Source organism: Thermobia domestica, chromosome 17 (genome assembly GCF_964235325.1).
Source record: "Thermobia domestica chromosome 17, izTheDome1.hap1.1, whole genome shotgun sequence".
NCBI lineage: Eukaryota > Metazoa > Arthropoda > Insecta > Zygentoma > Lepismatidae > Thermobia > Thermobia domestica.
The window spans coordinates 170,518,824-170,540,067 of NC_137470.1; the positions used below are offsets into that span (position 1 = coordinate 170,518,824).

At 35.2% G+C, this 21,244-nt stretch overlaps 1 protein-coding gene across 2 annotated transcripts in view; it reads right to left on the bottom strand.

The window, feature by feature from the left end:
* Window positions 1–6,751: 6,751 nt before the first annotated feature.
* LOC145674490 (uncharacterized) overlaps window positions 6,752–21,244 on the bottom strand; it is a 46,937-nt gene continuing 32,444 nt past the window's right edge. The window contains exon 3 of one of the 2 annotated variants that reach the window (XM_081744616.1): window positions 6,752–10,674. In XM_081744616.1, coding sequence (XP_081600742.1) covers window positions 8,832–10,674 — 1,843 coding nt within the window. In that variant the 3' untranslated portion in view covers window positions 6,752–8,831. The remainder of the gene's footprint in view (window positions 10,675–21,244) is intronic. The other variant, XM_081744617.1, reaches the window with a different exon arrangement.

Sequence of the window (21,244 nt, forward strand, 5' to 3'; positions counted from 1 at the left end):
TGAATTATTGTCTGTGTAGGTATTAGTTTTTTAGCAACCCTTTTATACTTACCTCTGCATATCCTAAACATTATTATATTTTATGTTTTACTGTTGAGTGATATTCAAGTATTTCTATTACAGTTATTTTTCTTAAAACATACAGTAAAACACTTTCTACATGAAATGTTAGTGGAAAGCTTTTGTTTAAAATGTGGGTAGTTGCAGAGGTGTATCCTGAAGGTACGGTACCCCTTCTCCGAAATCCCTACGTTTAATTAAGTTTTACCAAATTTTAGGGCAACTTTAAAACTTTTAATACTATTATATTATTATTATTATTATTATTATTATTATTATTACTGAAGTGTTAATTTAATGGTTCACCCTGTTCCACCCAGCTACCGCCTAGTGGACATTGTGCTGAATAAACACCGTGTGTATAGTTTTCTCCGGACTTCGCTTCCCCCCAGTTTCTTTATTTCAATATTACTTTCATTCTCATCATCGACTTCTTCTGTGGTTTAGCTGGCATAACCATTACTTAAAAATAAATTTTTGTATGGCTCTTCTGAGTTCAGTATCCCTACTTTCTACATGAAATTGGCCTGGAAACTTTCCGTTTAACATTTAGCTAGTTGTAGGGACGTATATACGTAGCCTAAGGCGAGCTACACACTACGAGATGAATCCTAGGAAATATCTTAGGATTTATCTTCGAAAAAATCTTACGACAAATCTTGTAGGAGGTCCCACCGTTTTGTGCCATACACGTGAAGAATTTTCCTGTCTGAACAAATGGCGTTTTCCAACATTGTGAAATAGTTCTATTTAATAAAAGTACAAAATTGAAGAATTACTTTGCTAACTACACTGCACATCCCTCTGATATTAATACCAGGCTCTAAATCGTTAAATTGGATTGGCCTTATGCATAGTCATTTTGACGTATAATTAGCGTAATACTAAATGCCTGACTACTGCAGGCAACATATGTTAGTCGAACGTTTTAGTATTGCACTAATCACGCATCAATATGGCTCTGCAAAAGGCCCGATACCTCTAAAAAGCAAAAGTCAGAAGGGTGCTGGTATACTTTTGGCGTACCAAAAGTTAGAAGATTAACAACTAAAATTTAATACTTTGCATGAATAGACATATTTATAAGAAACAAATTTCTGCACGCAACAGAATTAAATACAAAGTAATACACCTGAATTTTATGTTTACAACTGTAGGGTTACTAGTGTAAAATCATTATAAATGTTTTAGCGACAGATAAAATAGGTGAGGGACAATGGGTGATATCAATAAAACGGAGAAGTTACTCATTACGCCCAATTTTGAAGTAGTTACTCGCATTGGTATCAATAAAAAGAGAACTGAGCACTAGTCGTCTCGGCTGACCTCGAAGAAGCCTCGCCCTTTTGAAGTAACCACACCTCTATTCTCGAGCCGAGTAACTACTACGCGTTTGATATCAATAAAAATCAAAGACTCTTCTGTGATGCTAGTAACTTCTCCAAATTTGTGGAGCAAGCTAAATAGGTGACTCCGTGCGAAATATGGCAGAGTATATGATTGTTTTATTATGTAGCAAAATTTATAAATTGCACAGAAATGTTGCAAATGGAGATTACAAAAAAACATAGGTTCATAAAAGAAAATGTAGAGTAGTTAGCACAACATTTTTAAGGAGAATCAACGGAAATTTGGGGTGATGCACTACCTAATGATGAAAAGATGCGGGTTTTCTTGCTTTACGTGAGTGATCCGGGATTCCAGGTCTGAATGTCAGGGGATTCTGTTGTGGCTCAAAGTACTGTGTTTATGACTACTACAAGTGTAATGGATGCGATTATTGCGAAATCTGAAAATTGATTGTTTCCGGAGGTGTGTGTAATATCCAAACAGCAAAGGCAGAGTGGCAAGAACAATATACATTTCTGGGTGCTATCGGAGCACTTGACTATAAACACGTGGCAATAAAGAAACCTAGTATTTTGGAGACGAATACGCTAATACGAAGAGTTCCTTCGTGGCTAAGCGGATAGCGTACATGCCTTTGGCATGAGAGACCCGCGTTCGATTCCCGGCGGGAGCTCATATGGTTCGGATTCCAAGTTAATCAGTGGGTCCCGTCTCATATAGCCTCGCTACTGAAAAGGACATTAAACTCAAAATCAACTCAACTCAACGCTGATAGGAAGGGTGTATACATGAGAATGTATATTTTTTATGCCATGGTGAAAGGGGACACGTATGGTGTTGAAAACGCAATCAGATGGACGTGCTTTATGACGTGACTGGCTGGACTATTTAAAAAAGGAAACAAAGGGACCAAGTGTCTGGGACAAGACCTTGGACAACACGTGGTATGCACTTGTCGTGCTAATCTTGATATTGCTGGATTCCAATCAACATCCATCAGTTCCAAGAGGTTCGTTCCCGTGGTTTCAGTATTACTTTGTTGTTTTCCGTTTTCTTTTTCAAATTACTTTTTTTTTAATGCTCGCTCGGATATTAAAGATTCTCTTTTGGATTTGTGTCTCATTTGTAGATGTATTTGATATTTCGTTGCATTTCACTGTAATTGCGTTCAAAGCTTCGGCTTTCCTTCGTTTACTTTCTGGTAACTGTGACTTTGAAAGTACCACTGGAACTTTTATAATATCCACAAATGCACTTTAATTGAAACTGTCGTTGCTACTTGTCCCTTCCATGGCGTTTAGGATAATGCGCCAGAAGTTACCCACAACGAAATGACCGCCCAACAGATGGGAGAAATGAGTAACTACTTCTTTTATTGATACGACTCAGTGCTACGTGCAGAGGAAGCGCGAGTAAACGTTCATAAATCTGGAGCAGACTAAACCTGAGTAGTAGCTTGTTTTATTGATACAAAATTGAGGGAGGAGATTACTCCAGGTGTAGTTACTCCGATTCTCGAGCAGGACTTCTCAGGAGTAGTTACTTATTTTTATTGATATCACCCAATGTTTAGCAGAAAGGGTCCAGCTAATCTTTCTAAGAAATGTTAGAATTTCGGTAGTTTCTATTCACGTTAGTTTAGTTTACGTTGGTTCAGATTAGTTTATGTTAGATTATATTAGTACATGGGTCCAGCATAATTTTCACGCTTACTTCTCTTAATATTAGGTTAGTTTAAGTTAATTAATTTCATTAGGTTAGATTTGGTTAGGTTGTGTTAGGTCTAAGTACTTGCATCTTCCATTTCTATGTTTTGCCTACTTCTGGACCCCTTCTGCGAAACATTTATCTAAGTGAGAGCATATGAAAGACGACCACCGGTACTATTTTCCACCACCGGTATATTTCTGCATAGTTTACAGAAGCTATAATTTTTGTTTACAAGTGGAGCGCTACTATCACGATACCATGACAACTGCTATTCAAACTCGTATCATTGCCAAAACCCACTCGTTTTCACTACCTTCGCTGATGCGCCTGCTTACTTCGCTCGCAACCTCTGCCTGACGCTCGGGACCCCGCTTCACCTTGCCTGACTCGGTTAGATAGAATTCGAGCTTTCCAGAGGCCACCTAGCACAACTTGGTTTGCGTTTCTTTGCATTATAGTGTTTATACTATACATCTGTACCCCGTACTTGTACGCAAATCGTAAAAGAATTCTAGTTTATCAACAATTGCTTTTGATGGTCCCCTTGAATTTTATCTATGATATGTGTGGTATTTGAGAACAAGACCTTGAGACGAATATTCGGACCCACGAGGAACGGGAATGGGGAATGGCGGAAACTTCATAACGAGGAACTACATAGTTTATACGGTTTACCAAACATTGTTAGGGTCATCAAGTCTAGGAGGCTTAGGTGGACAGGTCATGTGGCTAGGATGGAAGAAAATATAAACGCTTTCAAAGTCTTGACTGGAAGACCAATCGGAAAACTACGATTAGGAAGACCTAGCAGCAGATGGGAGACAATATTAAGATGGATCTCCCAGAGATAGGAATACAAAGTAGAAACTGTATCTAGTTGGCTAAGGATAGAAGTTAGTGGAGAGCTTTTGTGAACGCGGCATTGAATCTCCGGGTTCCATAAGCCATAGAGTTAGTTAGTTAGTTAGTTATGTGAGATATTTTCATGTCGGTCAAAGCATATCATTTAAGAAACAGTGACAAATTATAATTTTTCAACAACTGTTTCGAGTGGTACACCTAAAGTAAACCTGCACGATCAGAAGATACCTCATCAGTTGTGTTTTCACTTTCTCTCCCTGATGTCGCTTAAAGCGAAATCTTACCAATTTTCTTTCCGAAATAGAGCGTGCTCTAAACAAGAGAAATGTGATAGCATCGTTCAGAACACAGGAAATGACATGCGATTTATGCCATACACGTTGAGATTTTGGGCCGTATGCAGAGTCATTTTCAAGTGTGATTAGTGCCATACTAAACAGTTCGACTAACATAAGGTTCCCGTAGTAGACAAGCCTTTAGTAAGACGTTAATCATACGTCAAAACGACTCTGCATAAGGCGGTTTGACTCTAGGACAAATCGTAAGAGATTTCCTAGGATCTATCCTATAGTGTAAAGCTGGCGTAAGACGTCTATTGGATTAATATGTTCACGTGAGTGATAGCAGGAAGTACTTTAAAAGCCAACCAAGTGCACTGGCAGGAAGCCTGCAAAGATAAAATCAATCTACTCTAACTCTCACAATTTTAGTCCACCACAAAATCCAGGAAAGTCAAGTAACAGAGATAGAAGGAACAAACAAATCATTATTTTTTAAATAAAAAAAAATCATAAGTTCGGAGAGCCATCCCATCGTGTTTGTATGTTTATTTTGTATACTAATTAACAGTTGCTTGATGAGAACTTTACTGAAAATAAATTACAAAATTCTCTTTCATTGCTGATATAATGTATTAGTTTAAGCTTTAAAAAAGGAACAAAAAATACTCGCATTATGGGTAACAAAATTTATTGATACCTATCAATGCTTTACCTTAAAGTTTTGGTTTATTTTCTGCTCCAGTATATTCTAATATAACGCAACTTTAGTGTGGTATAAAGATTGTAACATTGATATTGTAACATTTATTTTGCTTTAAAATTTCCATTCCTTTTTGAAACAAAGACCAGTGTTCTCTTAGCCTCCTATGGAAAGGACAGCTAGTGTGAATCAGTCGTTACCAGAAAACTGCTAAATATTTTCAAATAATCTTGCTTTTAACCTCTTCATTTCGATGCCTTTTTTTTATTTTCATAAATCACCCCTTAGTTTTGGATCCAAGGAAGTTAACCGCAGGTTGCAGTTTTGGGGGACACGAATTGGTAGTGAAAAAATTAACAAATTGAGAAAAGCAGATGGATGATCATTGTAGTCTCTTTGTAGTTATGTTAGTCCCTGTATCCATCGCTTTTCAAAAAATTGTTCTTGATTAAACATTTAAATAATGTGTGAAATTTGCGACTTCAAATTCCTGTAATTTCCCACATCGTAATTATGCCTTTTCTTTTTATCTACAACAAAACTGTCAAATGTATACTACAATATTATCATTCAATTTCCACCCCTGTCCGTGGAATAAATGCAGGGAAAATGAGCCAGACCTAAATGAAATTCGTAAAAATCTAGAGTAAATTATTTGGATTTCGTCTCTCCAAACGAGTACGTGTTTTTCTGAACAGAAATGTAGAACGTTGTGTTCTCAGATGACTCGTGATTCTGTGAGGCAAGTGATTCTGGAAATCACGTGTTGTAGGAAGAACCTTATCATTTACAGTACATACGTAAATGTGACAGTATGGGGATTCTGGAGTTACAGTATGGGTGTGCATAACGAAAAATGGAAGAAAATCACTGGGTATATTCGATGCAGGATCCGTTATTGAATATTTGTATTCTGTCATCATTGTGAAAGGATGTGATCATCTTTTCCATGGTGCAGTCGCTCCAGACTTACATGGATGAAAATGCGTACCCACAAAGAACTTTCGAGCTTACAGACACTGAAGAGTGCGTGCGTCACACGTTTGGATTGATCAGTATATCTTTAAATCTTCGTCCTATCGAACATTCTTGGGATACTCACGAGTTGCAGAGGTATTCACAACCCCGTACCCTACAGGCTCTCAAAATGCCCTTAAGAATGGGACAACACAGCCCAGGCTTTGATGAACATATGCCAACCAAATATGAAGAATGCTGTGCTATCCAAGGTAAATTTACTTTAGTTGGATGGCAATTTAGCGTCCATTTCAGAACCGAAACTTAACGTGAAATACGAACCACACAAGCTCCAACCGGGAATCGAAAAGGTTCTTCTACACCAAGGTGACCTTATTGATATGATCAGAACGCGCTGTACAATGCCAACTTGCATTTCATATTGCTTTTCATCTATTTTTCGGGGAGGGGGAAGGTTTTCTTAGATGGCCAGGAACCCCAGCCATCCATTGACAATAAAGCTGCACTAATATCTGCAACTCATATACTGGACACCTGATGTATCTAGAACATGATCCCAAAAGTTATGCCGGGTTAGATTAATGCTGGGAGCTCATGTGATTTGGATCCCACATTAAACTATAGGTCCACGTCAATATAGCCTTGGTGCTGAATGGTACACTACACCTCAATCCTTTTATCTCGAAAGTTCAAGGTTAATGTTCTTTCCCAGCAACCGATAAGCAGTTCATGCAAGGTAAATATCAAAATAATAAATTACAAAAGCAATATAAACGTAAAAGATATATTTTATTTTCTCGAAAAGATATATTTTATATTAAGTATAATATATGTTTCCTATATTCCTTGTTGCCATATCTGCACAATGAACACCAAATACGAAGAACAAAGAAAGAAAAAAAATCATTGAGATAATGTATGCATGTTCAGTCACGTAATCACAAAAATAATCAAGTTGATATAATTCATTTATCTCTTTTCAAGTACCTTAAATGTCTTACAGGAATTAGTTATTCGCAAGTAGTTTGCTGATTCTAACTCTTAGAAAAACTACAATTCTTATTTTTCTTCCAAAGAAATATTAAACAAAATCCTTGTATAGTGTGTCTTTGGTTTGGTTAGTCCAGATTTCAAAATTAACCCTTTTCACTCCTTCTAGTTTTAAGAGACCTAAGCACTGCGAAATTAAAATACTGTTAATTTTACAGTAATTATATCTTCATATAGATAGCATATAATCGAAATGTGGAACAAGAGCGCGCTAGACAATATTATTTTGCATGAGGTACCGTTATCATGAGTCACCTAGTAGCTTTCCGTTGGAAGCCATTTAGAAACGCCAAAATAAATGCCGATTTTCTAAACAACTGGAAATCGAAAGCAGATAAGTGAGACGTGATAACGGTATTTCATGTAAAATAATATTGTCTAGCGAGCTCTTCTTCCACTTTCCGATTATATATTATCTATTCGAAGATATCACATAATTACTGCAAAATTAGCCGTATTTTATTTTCGCTGTGATGGGGTCTTAACCATGTCGGTCCCGGAGTCCCCCACAGGGATCATAAAATATGACGACATTATTATTTCTTTACAACTTTAAAATCAGACTGGCAACATTTAAAACTTTACAGGGAATGATCATAGATGGATCATACCTTGTAAACAGACATATATTACATATTATGTATGTTATATATTATATATTATATAAGAAAAATGGTTTAAAATAAAAGTTTCTCGAGAAGACACTAATGATTCAAGTATCATGACTAATATGTCCTCAGAATAGTTTTGAAATGGTAGGATGGTAGGTGCGTACGGAAATGACGTACGCACAAAGGAGAATCGCGGAACTCGGGAAAAATCACTCCAGAAGTCCCTTGTTGGAAATGTTCGCCCCGATAGAATGGCCACGGTTAAGAATACGCACTCCTAATGTATCGAGAAAAATACGTGGGGATATTCTAAATGTTACTGCCGAACACCATTCAGATATCTTACACAGCTACGAGGAAAAAAATATTTCCCAATTTCGTTGGAATGTACGAACTTCTATATACAAACAAAACAAAACACGATTTAAATCATTTCTGCATAGAGCATGGGAGACAAACAGCGAAATTTACGCGCATTTTCACGAAAAGATACAACCAGTAACACACAAAAAGTTATAGTGCAAGACACACACACACACACACAACACTTTCACAAAACAAAAGAAATATCTACGCGGAAAAGCTTTTTCCTCAAGCAAAGGGGAAAAAAATGACAAGGGAGGTAAGAAAGGCCACAATAGCTACTTTTCTATGTTGGACATGCATTAAATACCCATACACTTTCAAAACATAACTCCAACAATCTTTTTATTCCTGTTCGTAAGCGAGAATACATACAAATCTGCAACGTTCGAACAACATGCTCCCTTTTAATCCGTCTTCTATTAAGTATGACTTTACGCCCATGCATTACCACCTCGTGCGCAATTGGCGTTTATCAGACAACAGAGTGTAAAGAAGCAAGTTAAGGAAATAATTACTATGGGTTGTCAAGTGATGGCATATGCCCAAAGCAATGCGGGTAAAATCTTCAGTTATGAATACTCGTGAGTTATTAACAAAGTTAGGTGAAAATTAGCGCTACGACTTACGCGTTTCTTACAGCTCATTTCAGTTTCTATCACATTTTTTAAAAACATCTCAACATAGAAATCCTTTCAATATGCTAAAAATAAAATTAAAAGCATCATCATTACTAAGACGAAACAAAATACCAAACTATAAAGTTCTTCATAAAAGTAAATAAATCACACGAATACTACTTTCTCAGTGAGGAGGAAACTACACCGTCAGCACATATATAGCAAAACTGACCCCCAACTGAATTCATTATATTCTTTCCTCCATGTAAGAAATTTCAGACTCTTGAGATACCAAAGATTCCTTAATAAAGTGTAGATGAATGTGATGAACTAGAGATGGCTTAGCTATGAAATTTCTTCCACAAATATCACAACTGAATTGTTTCCTATCCTGTGGAAAGTGAATGGCCATATGGCCTTTCAAGTATCTCTTGATTAGTATTCTACCACAAATCTCACAGGAAACTCTAACCTTCTCTGTCTTTGTATGTACTGATGCTATATGACCTTTCAGTCTATAGTAGATAGAAAATTTTTTTCCACAATACTTACAAACATGGGGCCAAGATTCCCTATCAGTATGGTTATCTCGTATATGTACTCGCAGACAACTAGCGATATTAAATGTTTTACCACATGTGTGACAAACAAATGAGTTTTCCTTAAAATGATGCTGCATATAATGAGTTCTTATCTTTGATTTGAATCTAAAACTCTTTCCACATTCGTTGCAAGAGAACTCGTTTTTATCAGAATGGATTCCTTTTATGTGAGTACGCAGATGTGTTTTCTGAGTGAATTTAGCATTACAGATTTTACAAACAAACGGTCTCAAACCAGCATGTAAATTTATATGAGTTTCTAAATATTTCTTTTTCAGAAAACCTTTACCACACTGATCACAACAGTATTTTGTCCTATTCTGAAAGTGATTTTCTTCATGATATTTCAAGTTTCTTTCCTTGATGGATTTCCCACAGATTTTACATGGAAAGTATTTTATCCTTATGTGTGAGTTCTTCATATGTGAATGTAGAGCCATTTTGGAGGAGAAAATGTTATTACATAAGGAACATTTAACTATCATTGCCTTTAAATGCACAGATTTAATGTGTTGTTTATAATTTCCTTTTAGCTTAAAGGATTGTGGACAGTAAATGCAATTGAATACCTTGACTTCATTATGTTTACCATTCATGTGAGTTCTAAGATTAGACTTTTGGGTGAAACTTTTCCCACATTTCTCGCAACTGAATGGTTTGTAGCCAGTATGTATTCTATTGTGAAGCTCAAGATTTGTCTTAGTTGGGAATGGTTTGTTACAAACTGTGCATGTGAAACTGAAATCGTGTACATGTTTGTGTGTAGTGAGGTTCTCCCTACATTTAAATGATTTTCCGCATTCATCACACGAGAAGGTGCATTCTTTATGTTGTCGTATGTGTTTATAAAACAATAACTTGCCATAGAAAATTTCTTTGCATATTGAGCATATTATTCTGTTTTGAGAATGCTTTTTTACATGGAGTTTAAGAGTATTTTCCTTCTTAAAGCGACTTTTACAATACATGCAACAGTATTCCTTAGCATTATGACCTAACTTGTGTTTGAGTAAAGTCCATTTCGATACAAAATTATTTTTACACATCGTACAACGGAATGGTTTTTCTCCAGTATGTGCTCTAGCATGAATCTGTAGTTCAAAATTGCTTGAACATGTCTTTTGGCATACATTGCACAAGAAGCGAGAAGTGTGGGTACGTTTATGAGCTTTCAATGAACCATATACCTTGTACGATTTCAGACATTGATTACATTTGTATTTGTATTCAGAGTGTGTTCTCAAATGGTGCATGCAGTCATCCTTACAAGTAGAAGAGTAGGAGCATACGTCACAGTTGAAAACCTTGCTTTTACTTTCAGCGGTGGATGATTTTCTTGATGAAGTTGTCTTCACACTATTGTACTCGACGGTAACAGTTTTCATCATGTTCATCTGGTATTTGTTAATATTTTTAGAAGCGTTCTCCCCATGGCACAAATCACCGTTACCCTGCATGGTTGTTCTATCTTCGAATGAGAACCTGAGCCTTAATGGGAGAAAGACGAAAAATACTATACATATTTATTATATACAGTATTATACTACACACACACACACACACACACACACACACACACACACACACATATATATATATATATATATATATATATATATATATATATATATATATATATATATATATATATGACTAATTCTAAATGAGTTATTAGGGGAATCGTCAATGACGAATAACAAGAGGAAATGACAAAAAAAAAAGAAAACAAAAACTTATGCTCAATAGCACTAGCGCAAAAGTGGACCAACTCAAAAACAACCACTAAATTTTAATACGAATTACAATTGAGCTGAGCAAATTCTTTCGTAAGTTAATCTATATATTAAAATGCTACAATAGCAACAAAAGCGCCTGAGCTCCAACCTATAACTTTTGATTTCAAACCTTTGATTTACAGTTATTTGTGATTTCACGTTTATAACAAAGACAAATATTTTAAAGTGTGTGTACTTTAAATAAATTACTTAAAGAGATCTTTTCCATAAAGTTTATCCTTTTTAATTATTGTTCAAAGCCTTTGCATGCATAAGCCTTCTCCAAAATAAATGAATTATGCTGCCATCTTTGGGTTTTTTAAAACTATATGTTTGTGGACGTTTATATGTTTGTGGCAAATCCTTTCGACAATGAGATCTCGGAAACTATAGGCTCTAGAAAGAGGACGTTTTCACTGATCGATTGCAAATTTTGCGTAGATTTTCATTCCAAACATTCCAACACTACACAATTGCATATAGGGGTTTTACATTTCTCAGGCGATTGTTCCGTGGCCAAATTATAATGAAAAACGAAGGGTAACCATTTATCCAGACTAAGTTAAATTTTTATTGTTTGGAGTGTTTTGCCCAATGAACACCATATATCACTGACATTATAATTGACTGTACGTGTAATGTATTAGCTTATTTTAAAATATATAAGACGATAATCATGCCTGTTGCTTTGTATGGTTGCGAAACATGGTCGCTTACTCGCAAGGAGGAACATAGATTGAAAGTATTTGAAAACAAGATCTTGAGACGAATATTCGGACCCAAGAGAAACGGGAATAGGGAATGGCGGAAACTTCATAACGAAGAACTACATAATTTATATGGTTTACCCAACATTGTTAGGGTCATCAAATCTAGGAGGCTCAAGTGGTCAGGTCATGTAGCCAGGATGGAAGAAAGAATGAAGTTGTCCAAAATCTTAACTGGGAGACCAGCCGGAAAACGACCATTAGGAAGACCTTGGCGCAGATGGGAGGACAATATTAAGATGGATCTCGCAGAAATAAGAATACAAAGTAGAAACTGGATCAAATTGGCTAAGGATAGAAGTAAGTGGAGAGCTTTTGTGAACGCGGCATTGAACCTCCGGGTTCCAAAGACCATAGAGCTAGTTAGTTTATGTATTTGCTTATTACATACTGTACGCAAGAAGAAAGAAAACATTGATCATACATGAATTAAAAACTCCAACGGAAGTAGGCTCAAAGCAATATGTTGCAAGCGGTGCGAGATATTGAAAAAGTAATCGAAAAAAGTCTCCCCTATACGGTATCTCTTGCCGATTTTTATCAAGACGTCTTTCACTTGTGTCTGCAAAGGGACATGTATAGATGTAAGGAATAACAAGGAGATTCATGCTCATATATGAATGATGCGCTGTGTACAGAGCGCAGGCTCAGCTAGTCTATATATTAAAATGCCAGGTTTATATATTTGTCGCCAATCTTTTCGACAATGAGATCTCGGAAACCACAAGTGATAGAAACATGCCGTTTTCACTGGTCAATTCCAAACTTTGTGTAGATTGTCCAGTTCTCATTCAAATTTTCAATTTCGTTATTGTTCCATTCAACATTTTAAGGGTCGTTTTGAGCCCATAAGATTAACACTGTTGCAGGCCGAAGCTACAGTTAGGCAACCAGTAGAGAAGTACGAACTGCATTCTCAAATTAGGATCAATCTTACAAACGGTGCCACACCTTTAAAAAAATAATCGAAGAAGTCTTTCCTTTATGGTATTCTTGGCTGATTTTATCAAGACTTATTTTACTTATGTCTGTAAAGGGGAGACATACAAATGTTGTGTAGAGATGTACAGATGTTGTGTGGAATGACAAGGAGATTCAAGCTCATACATGATTCGCTGTGTAGAGAGCGCAGGCGCAGCTAGTATTAAATTAAAAATCTCTTTCCTTCAATGTATATTCTGCATATAGATTAATTCATCAATTTTAATATAGCATGCTGCCTCTTTTAGGTAATATCAAATGCACCAGTGATTTAGTACTGTCTTAAAAAAGTGAATACAACGTAGGCCAAAAATTTAAATTAATAAATTTATCCTTCGAAAACATAATTTTTATTTTCGGAAGCAAGGAAGAAAATGTTGAAAAATTCTCAAGGACGAAGTGTTAACTTTCAACTTAAAACATCTTTCGTTTGCTCCTACAATCCACGCCCCAACTAGTAATTATAGCCCTACCGTAAACACGGTCCTCAAGAAGCTTGGGATCTTTTATGAATGAAAGTAACTATGGAACAAAGTTATTGGTGCTATCTTTGTATATATGTAAAATCAGTAATATTCATCAGGAAACTAGGAGAAAAGACCGGATGAAATGAGGTGCTAAATGATGTACACATCAAATCAAACAAAAACTAAGTTGTGGGGGAAAAAACAATACGGAAGGAGTAGATGTACCCATAAATATAGCGATTCTTTGAAAATATTACGTGATTTAAAACAAAATCACCTTACAACGAAGTCTCATTTAGTGGCATCAAACGTCGACAGCAAAGCAGATAATGGTCCGTCAACACGAACATCTAGAACTCCCTTTTGTTTTAGTCCAAAGATTTCTATTTGGGTGTAATGAAAGTTCCTAGTAAATAATAACAATATCTTCATGCTCGATTTTTTTTTTTTTTTTTTTTTTTACCAATGCACCCATTCAGTATTAGAATATATATTGAAAAGCTATAGAGAAGAAAGCTCATTTTCTCTTATAATACCGGTTTATTGAAATCGCGGCTTGTATTTAAAGTCCTGTGAGTATAAAAATAGATAAGAGTAGCAAGTGCGTAACTTAAGGAAAGTCTGTTCAATTGACTGAGGAACGCCACGTAACGTGATCACACAGTGAGATGACATACAGGTCAGTGCTCTCTTAACTTTGACAAGGATACTTCGGTCCAACCTCCAAATTTAGGCAGTGCATACAAAATACCTCCCTTAAATTTTGAAAGGTCTCCATAACCCAAGGGTATGTGCCTCTGTAAGTTTAGTTGGTCCACCTAATTCCCTTCTAAGCATAAAACATTGTCAAACATTCTAATTTCTATAGTTTCTACATAATTTATTCTCTTTGATAAAGCTTTGTTGCATGAAATGATCATACGGATGAGAACAAGGGTTCATTTTCTTCCATAAGACAAAAGTACATTGATACTCTCTTTACCTTCTGGGAAGAGTACACTGGCCAATCCTTGAATTCAGGAATCGTTCCAAAATTAATATTGGTAAATCTTCTCTGAGACCTGAATACATAATTGTATTAAATTGGATGGTCCCTTGTACTCTTCCATGGATATAATATTGCCAATTATATGTAATAATACGTATTCCCATGTGGTATGCTAGTGATCTAATTTATCCTCATTCATAATGTCTTATTACATTATATGGTTATATGGATGAGTGCAGAAGTACATTCTCTTTCATAAAACATGGAAATATTGATGTGCTCCCCTTAAAGTTGGGTTGACTCACCTTTCAAGTTTTGGATTCATCAACAAATAGAAATTGTTAATGTTCTCTAGTATTGATTACATACTTCTCTAAATATGGCTGGTTCTCCTTGTCGCTTTTCATGGGTAAAAAGAGATAGTTACTGACAACTATCTTCATTAATGAAGCTTTGCTACATAATATAGTCTTACGGATAGATACACGGGTTAGTTATTTAATAAGACAATAATGTAGTCTCTTAAATTTCAGAAGAGGCCCCAAGAATGTTATAAAATAGAGGATCTGCCTATACAACAAAACCCTGAAGCCACACCAACTCTCCTCACTCCGCACAATAAGATCGCAGTTCGGCTCAGACCAAGGTTTTGAGCCAACATTCATGGTGGATACGAAAGTAGCCAATCAGACGATGGCGAAAACGAGAGTAGTCAATCAGATGTGCCGATGCTCTGTTGTTTCTTGGCTTCATTGAGTTTACAGGATGAAGATACATATGGACAGGTCCTCTATTTTAAAACATCCTTGGGTGGCATATCATTTAATTTTGAAAATTTAAAAACTAAACCCTGGTAAATATTCTCTAGAATTACGGTACATTCTTCTATAAATTTAGGTGATTGATGTTGTCTCCTTCCCTGTGTAAAAAATAAATAAAAAAAGCTAAATATTCAAATTTGGGAGTTTTGTGACCTAACTTATTCACTAAGATATTTTATTCCAACATTATGATCATATTCATTATAGGACCAACGTTCTAATCTTTGGATACAAATTTGGACTAGAAATTGCAATTAAACATTTCAGAGTGCATTTTTTAAAAAAGTTCGAACCAAAAATTTTAGAACAAAAGTTTAAAACTTTTAAAATACAAATTTTGAAACAAAAGTTTGAAACCAAAATTTTAAAAAATCGAACACCAAATAATTCACAAAGCAGAAATTTTTTAGGGTGCAGAAATTTTCAGTGAAAAGTAATTTCAAACTAATGATTTTCAAAACAAAAGTTCATATTAAATATTTAGTCTTCCATATTAAAATTTTTCAAACAAACTTCCACACTTAGGGTTTAAAGCAGAACTTTTTCAAACTAAAATTTTTCAATCAAAATATTTTTATACAAAAATTTCGAACTCAAAATTACCGAAGTAAAATTTTCAAACGAAGTTTTTTGAACAATATTTGCAAATTTTCAGTGCCGAGATTTTAAAAATCCGATTTTTATGTACTGATGTCATATTCACACTTTATGACTTAAAATAAAACTAATAAGTTCAGGACTTGAAATCTAGTAGGCAATAACTACAAACAAACGATAAACAACAATAGGAATATTCCACGCGAAAGTGAGCCTGAACCCAAATTTTCAAAAACTGTCAAAACCAATGCATTTTTACATATATACATATATATGAAGTAAAAAGATCAAAATGTACTTTGTAACAAAGAAAAACTTATTTATACTTAGAATTCATGTACAATTTTAAGTCTAAATTGTGAATTTGAAACATGTCAGGTAGGAAGAAATTCTTTTATTCTTGTTATGGGCAACATTTTACGGTATATTGTGCATTGTTGGCTATAGTAACTTCGAGCTGCTCAAGATGCTTCTTTTTCTACAAGCTGCAGTTGAAAAAGTGTTTACAGGATAAAAATTCTTTATAATATCATTAAAGACATGAACGTCAACTTGAATGTCCTGCCCGTGACAGAAAACTACCAAAAGTTATTGTACTGAATTATTAAATTTGAGAATGCAGTTCGTACGTAGTAGAAGTATCAATTTTCACGTGCAATTCACATTCACAAAATTTTGAACTAATGCTAATAATATATTTCGATTTATTTCAATTTGAAAACTTGTCCTGCCCGTGACAGTGGGCATGCCACTGGTGGGAATCTGTGTATACATTGGTTTTTCATGATGGAAAATGATTACGTGTGTACTAAAATAAAGTTTTCTAAGCATAAATATTATTTACTTACATAGAGGATTATCTATTACTGTCAGTATGATATTTTAACTTAAAATAAGTATCATATAAATATTATCATTAGCGTCAACTTTTTGTTGGTTTCAAGTGAGCAGTGGATGGGCTTGGAGTACGTGCAAAAAGGCGAGTATGGAACTTTGTGAAACAAAAGAAAGTAATTGTAGAATGTGCTGCTGATTTCGTAGCAGCTTTAAGCTCTTCGTTTCAAAAATATCTGTTTTACTACAATCATCAGCAGAAATGGAAGTAAACAAAGAACAATTGAAGTATGAGACATTTTGAATAAAAGACGGGAAAATGCTTTGTCAATTGAATGTCTCCAATCAAAATACTTTTTTTCTGCAATTTGACAGCGAAAATTTGGTCGTTCGTCCAACTTTTATATCAGAGATTCATCCGTGTAAAATCTTTAAATTCCAAACACATTTATTTAGATTGTGAAAATGATGATTCCGAAAGCTATGAAGCTATCCTCAGCGATGACTTAGGTTTGGATGGTAACAAGACTTGTGTTAGGCCAGCTGTTGAAGATATAACACAAGGAACATTTTTGTTGGTGGAATTTTTCTCTAGTGGACAGAAAAAGAGAACAGACAGGCATGCATCTATCGCATAAAGCCCAGTGGAAGAGGACGAAGAAGTCAAGGTAATTTGTATAAAGGCCGTCAGCGATTGCGGTAAAATTTTCAGAACTGTTGAAGAAGCTGTGTTTTACGTGCATTTCGGTCAAATAATCTCTGTGATACCAGCAGTGCCTTGTCACAGGAGGGGGGCGATTGAGGCGACGGCCCCGGGCGTCAAGGTAAGGGGGCGAAAATTCGGGAGGAAAAAGAAAAGATATGTATAAAATGAAAGGAAAAAAGTATTAAAAGTGCTCAACATCAAGGAAAAGCAGGGTTTATTTTTGATTTTTTTTTACGCTTCTCGCCAACCATGGTGGCGTTTTGCGGGTGGTCTGTTGACCTCACTCATATTTACTGGGTCGCCGTCGTATACTCGCGCCCCGGGCGCTGATTTTCCATGTCACGGCACTGGATACCAGCACCTATTTTATATACTGTTAAACACAGTGCTTTGAACGAATTTCCCTACAAGATGGGTGTAAATGGGCAAGCTGAAACATTTCGTAAAGAGTAGGTAGTGAGAAATAAGTGTATTACATATTATTTTTGCGTCATAAAAGCGAGCCTCAAGTAAAGTAAATAGAATTATTTGTGTACAATGCTACAGCAGAAATTGACTTATTTTCGATTTTATTTCATTTTTGAAATCATTTTTATTGAGATTTTATGTTAATTCACACGGTGTCCTGCTCGTGACACAATTTAAATACAAATATTTGACAAATTTCTCTTGTGTGAAGTTTGTTGGAAAATTGCATCATTCATACATCTGCGCTTAAATAAAAACATCTTGAGTTAAGAATTCACAGAGTTTTGTAACATTAACTTGATGTGTCGAAAGTCACTTCTCTTTTTTGACCCCGCCCGTGACAGACGTTTAGGAATTAACATTTTCTACTCTAAACATAAAAAAATACTGAAAACATCAGGTAGATATACTCTTAAGTCTGTACTGTTCACATATCATACATTAGCAGAATTTATCTTGTACTTTGGGGAATATACAAATTTAAAGCATGAAAAATGTAATGAAAATGTCCTGCCCGTGACGATGGAATGGCACAATAACAATTTTACACTTTAAACTTTAGAATTTGTAGAAGTGACTTATAGTTTAAAGTGGTTGGTAAAAATGTAGTTTTAGTGAATCCTGATTGGTTGATCCTGGATCAAATGTTGAATTTTATGATTTGTATTCACAATTTAACAAAACGTCATTAGTGGATACTGAACAACGTCAATTCTGATTGGTTGATCCTTTATACTTTGGGCTTTACGATTTGTAGTCACTACTCATAGTCTACGGTTTTTCGAGTTAAGTACAGTTGATTTTGGATTTAACGTTCCTTTCAGCAGCGAGGCGATATGAGACGGGGCCTACTGATTAACGTGAAATCCGAACCACATGAGCTCCCTCCGGGTAAGGTCATTTAAAATTTAGGACAAAACTTGATAGGCACCTATTAAAACCGGTTGGTATACAACAACAATTTTACACTTTTAGAGTTTTTAGAAATGAAATGAAATCTTTAAGTTTTACGTCTCACGGTTATGCCGGTGAAGCTAAAGGAGACGGTGATTAAGAGAAATGAATGAAATGGTGGAATGAAGAAAGTGGGAGGAAACAGGAGAACCCCGAGAAAACCCACGAGCACGATGTTTGTCCACCACAAAGTCCACACGGCACAAGCTGCGATCGAACCAGGAACCACAACCACCAGAGGGGAACGCTCTACCACTGAGCTACCGCGCCCCTTAGAATTTGTAGCCTTGATGGTATATATTCCGAATTTTAGAAGTTTTAAAACTTTTCTTCTAAAATTTTTGGTTTGAAATTTAAAAATTTTTTGCACTCACTGATTTTTTTTCTTTTGGCCAAATTCGAGTTCAAAGAACCAGGACTCTAGTTGTATAATCCATATGACCATATGTTGCAGTCAAATAATATTTCAGAGAATCAATTATGTCACATAACTCCCAAATTTGAATTTTTAGCAATTTTTTACGACACATAGAAGGAGACAACATGGATCACTCACATTTATAATATATACTTTAGTACAAGTAAACATTTAGCAATTTCCAAAATTTAAGGAAGTGGCATTACATCTGTCTGGAAATTTAAGAGGTTACATCATGGTTCCTATGTTATATGAAAGAAGTAACTCGTGTATCGATCCATAAGAACGTAATAAAGCATTAGAGAAGATAAATTAGGTCAGTACCTTACCACGTGATAAAACATCATTTATGTATACATTTGACACTTTTTAAGCATGAAAGGGAACAAGCATAACCACAAAAGCTCACAGAATTATATAATCAAATCCCAGATAATATTCACCAACATTTATTTTTTGACAATTCCCAAATTCCCAAATTTAAGGAGTAAGCCGCAAGTCTTCCCTTCCCTATGCATTAAGTAACGTCACTATTTCGGACAGCTCTCTGACTTCGTTCTCGATCAGCTCTAACTGCTTCGCTAGAAACCTGTTACTATCCCATGTGTTAGATTTGCATATTAAACTGTCATGTCGTATTTAAAAAAAATGAAATCTCCAAATTATTTCGAAAAAAACACTTAATAAAATCGCTATTTATCAGCTAGTTCATATCTGTCCAGTAAATAGCTGAAGAGTTCTTAAATAACGGATTTTTGTATGTTCATTTGTGAATTCTTAACTCTGATGTTATGTGTAAAAGTACTATTTCGACATGTATACAAATGTATACATTAAAAAAATATCTAATTATGTACAACAATCAATTAAACTATCATTTCATTTACTAATATATTTCCAGAAACTCTAAAGAAAGAAAGAAATAAAGAAAAAAGAACTATGTAAATACCAGTGGACAGATCAAAGCTGTAATAATTCTTGTACGAATTCGACAATTTTGAAATCACACTTACCAAGAATATGTACTGTGTGAATAATAATAATAATAATCTAACTTAATTTGTATGTATCTTTTGATTGGAGATCATGATGTCCCACTTGTGATTTTCCTCCGTCTAAGTTCAGGGTTTTCGGTCCTAGTTAAAAAGGATCACAAAACTTTCGAGTAAAAAAACAGAACTAACTGAGAACAAGCAAGTTTCGTCTTACAACATGAAAGTACAGTAGACTTCCCAAATATGCGAATTCGTTACTCACGCTTCAAGTAGTACAGCTATATCTACTTCAATAGAGGAACAAGAGCAAAAAGAGACCTATTCCTTGGACGTTGAACAAATGTCAAAAAGACATTACTGGCCATCTCTACCTGCTTTTGTTCTGTAGGCCCTAATATGTATGTCACTTTCGGTTCCAATAAAGAAATAAAATCACAGGTGAAACACATATTTGAATCCATTTCAAAAAACTGTTTGCTGCTAAATGTTTCCGTTTTATCTATAACAGATCAGTATTGTAACCGGAAGTCGCTGATTTTTCATCAGTTCCGGTTTGACGAGATAAATAAAAGTACAGACAAAACTCTTGTACAATGAATCTGTCAAAACAAATAATAATAATAATAATAATAAAAAGATTTTCAATACCTCTTTGTTTCGAAAACAGTATTGAAACCGGAAGTACTAGTAAAGTTTTACCACTTCTAGTTTCGGTACGCAGTTGCGGATAGTAGTAGTATGTTCTCTTGGAAGATAAATCGACTGAAAAAACACTACTCGCTATCTATTACCGTTTCTTATTCTATGGAGACCAAAACTCAAACTGGAGAAAGTTGATTATTATCACTTCCGGTTTGACTGGAAGGTTAACAGAGGTCACCTATTCTTGGGACGATGAAGCGACTGCAAAAACCGCTTCTGGATACTTTTTACCGTTTTCGTTCTGATACCTGTGGATAGACAGAAGCATATAGCCGCCCCATGAAACTTCCGACACTCTTGTTTAGCATAGGTTGAAGTTAACAAGGTTACTGAGCTGACCGAAATATTGGTAGTACTTAGTGCCCAGACAGGAAAAAATTAGGCTAAAATGGTCAAATGATTTTATAGGGTCAAGTGGGGTAATTGTGAAACACGGAAAAAATGGGGCTATTGTGAAAGACCACTGTTTTTTCAGAACTCTGTGACTTTGAAGTCTCAAAAAAAAAAAAAAAAAAAAAAAAGTCAAGGTAGTAAATTTATTACTACGTCCCTTGCATATGTATCAAATATGTAAAGTACGATAGT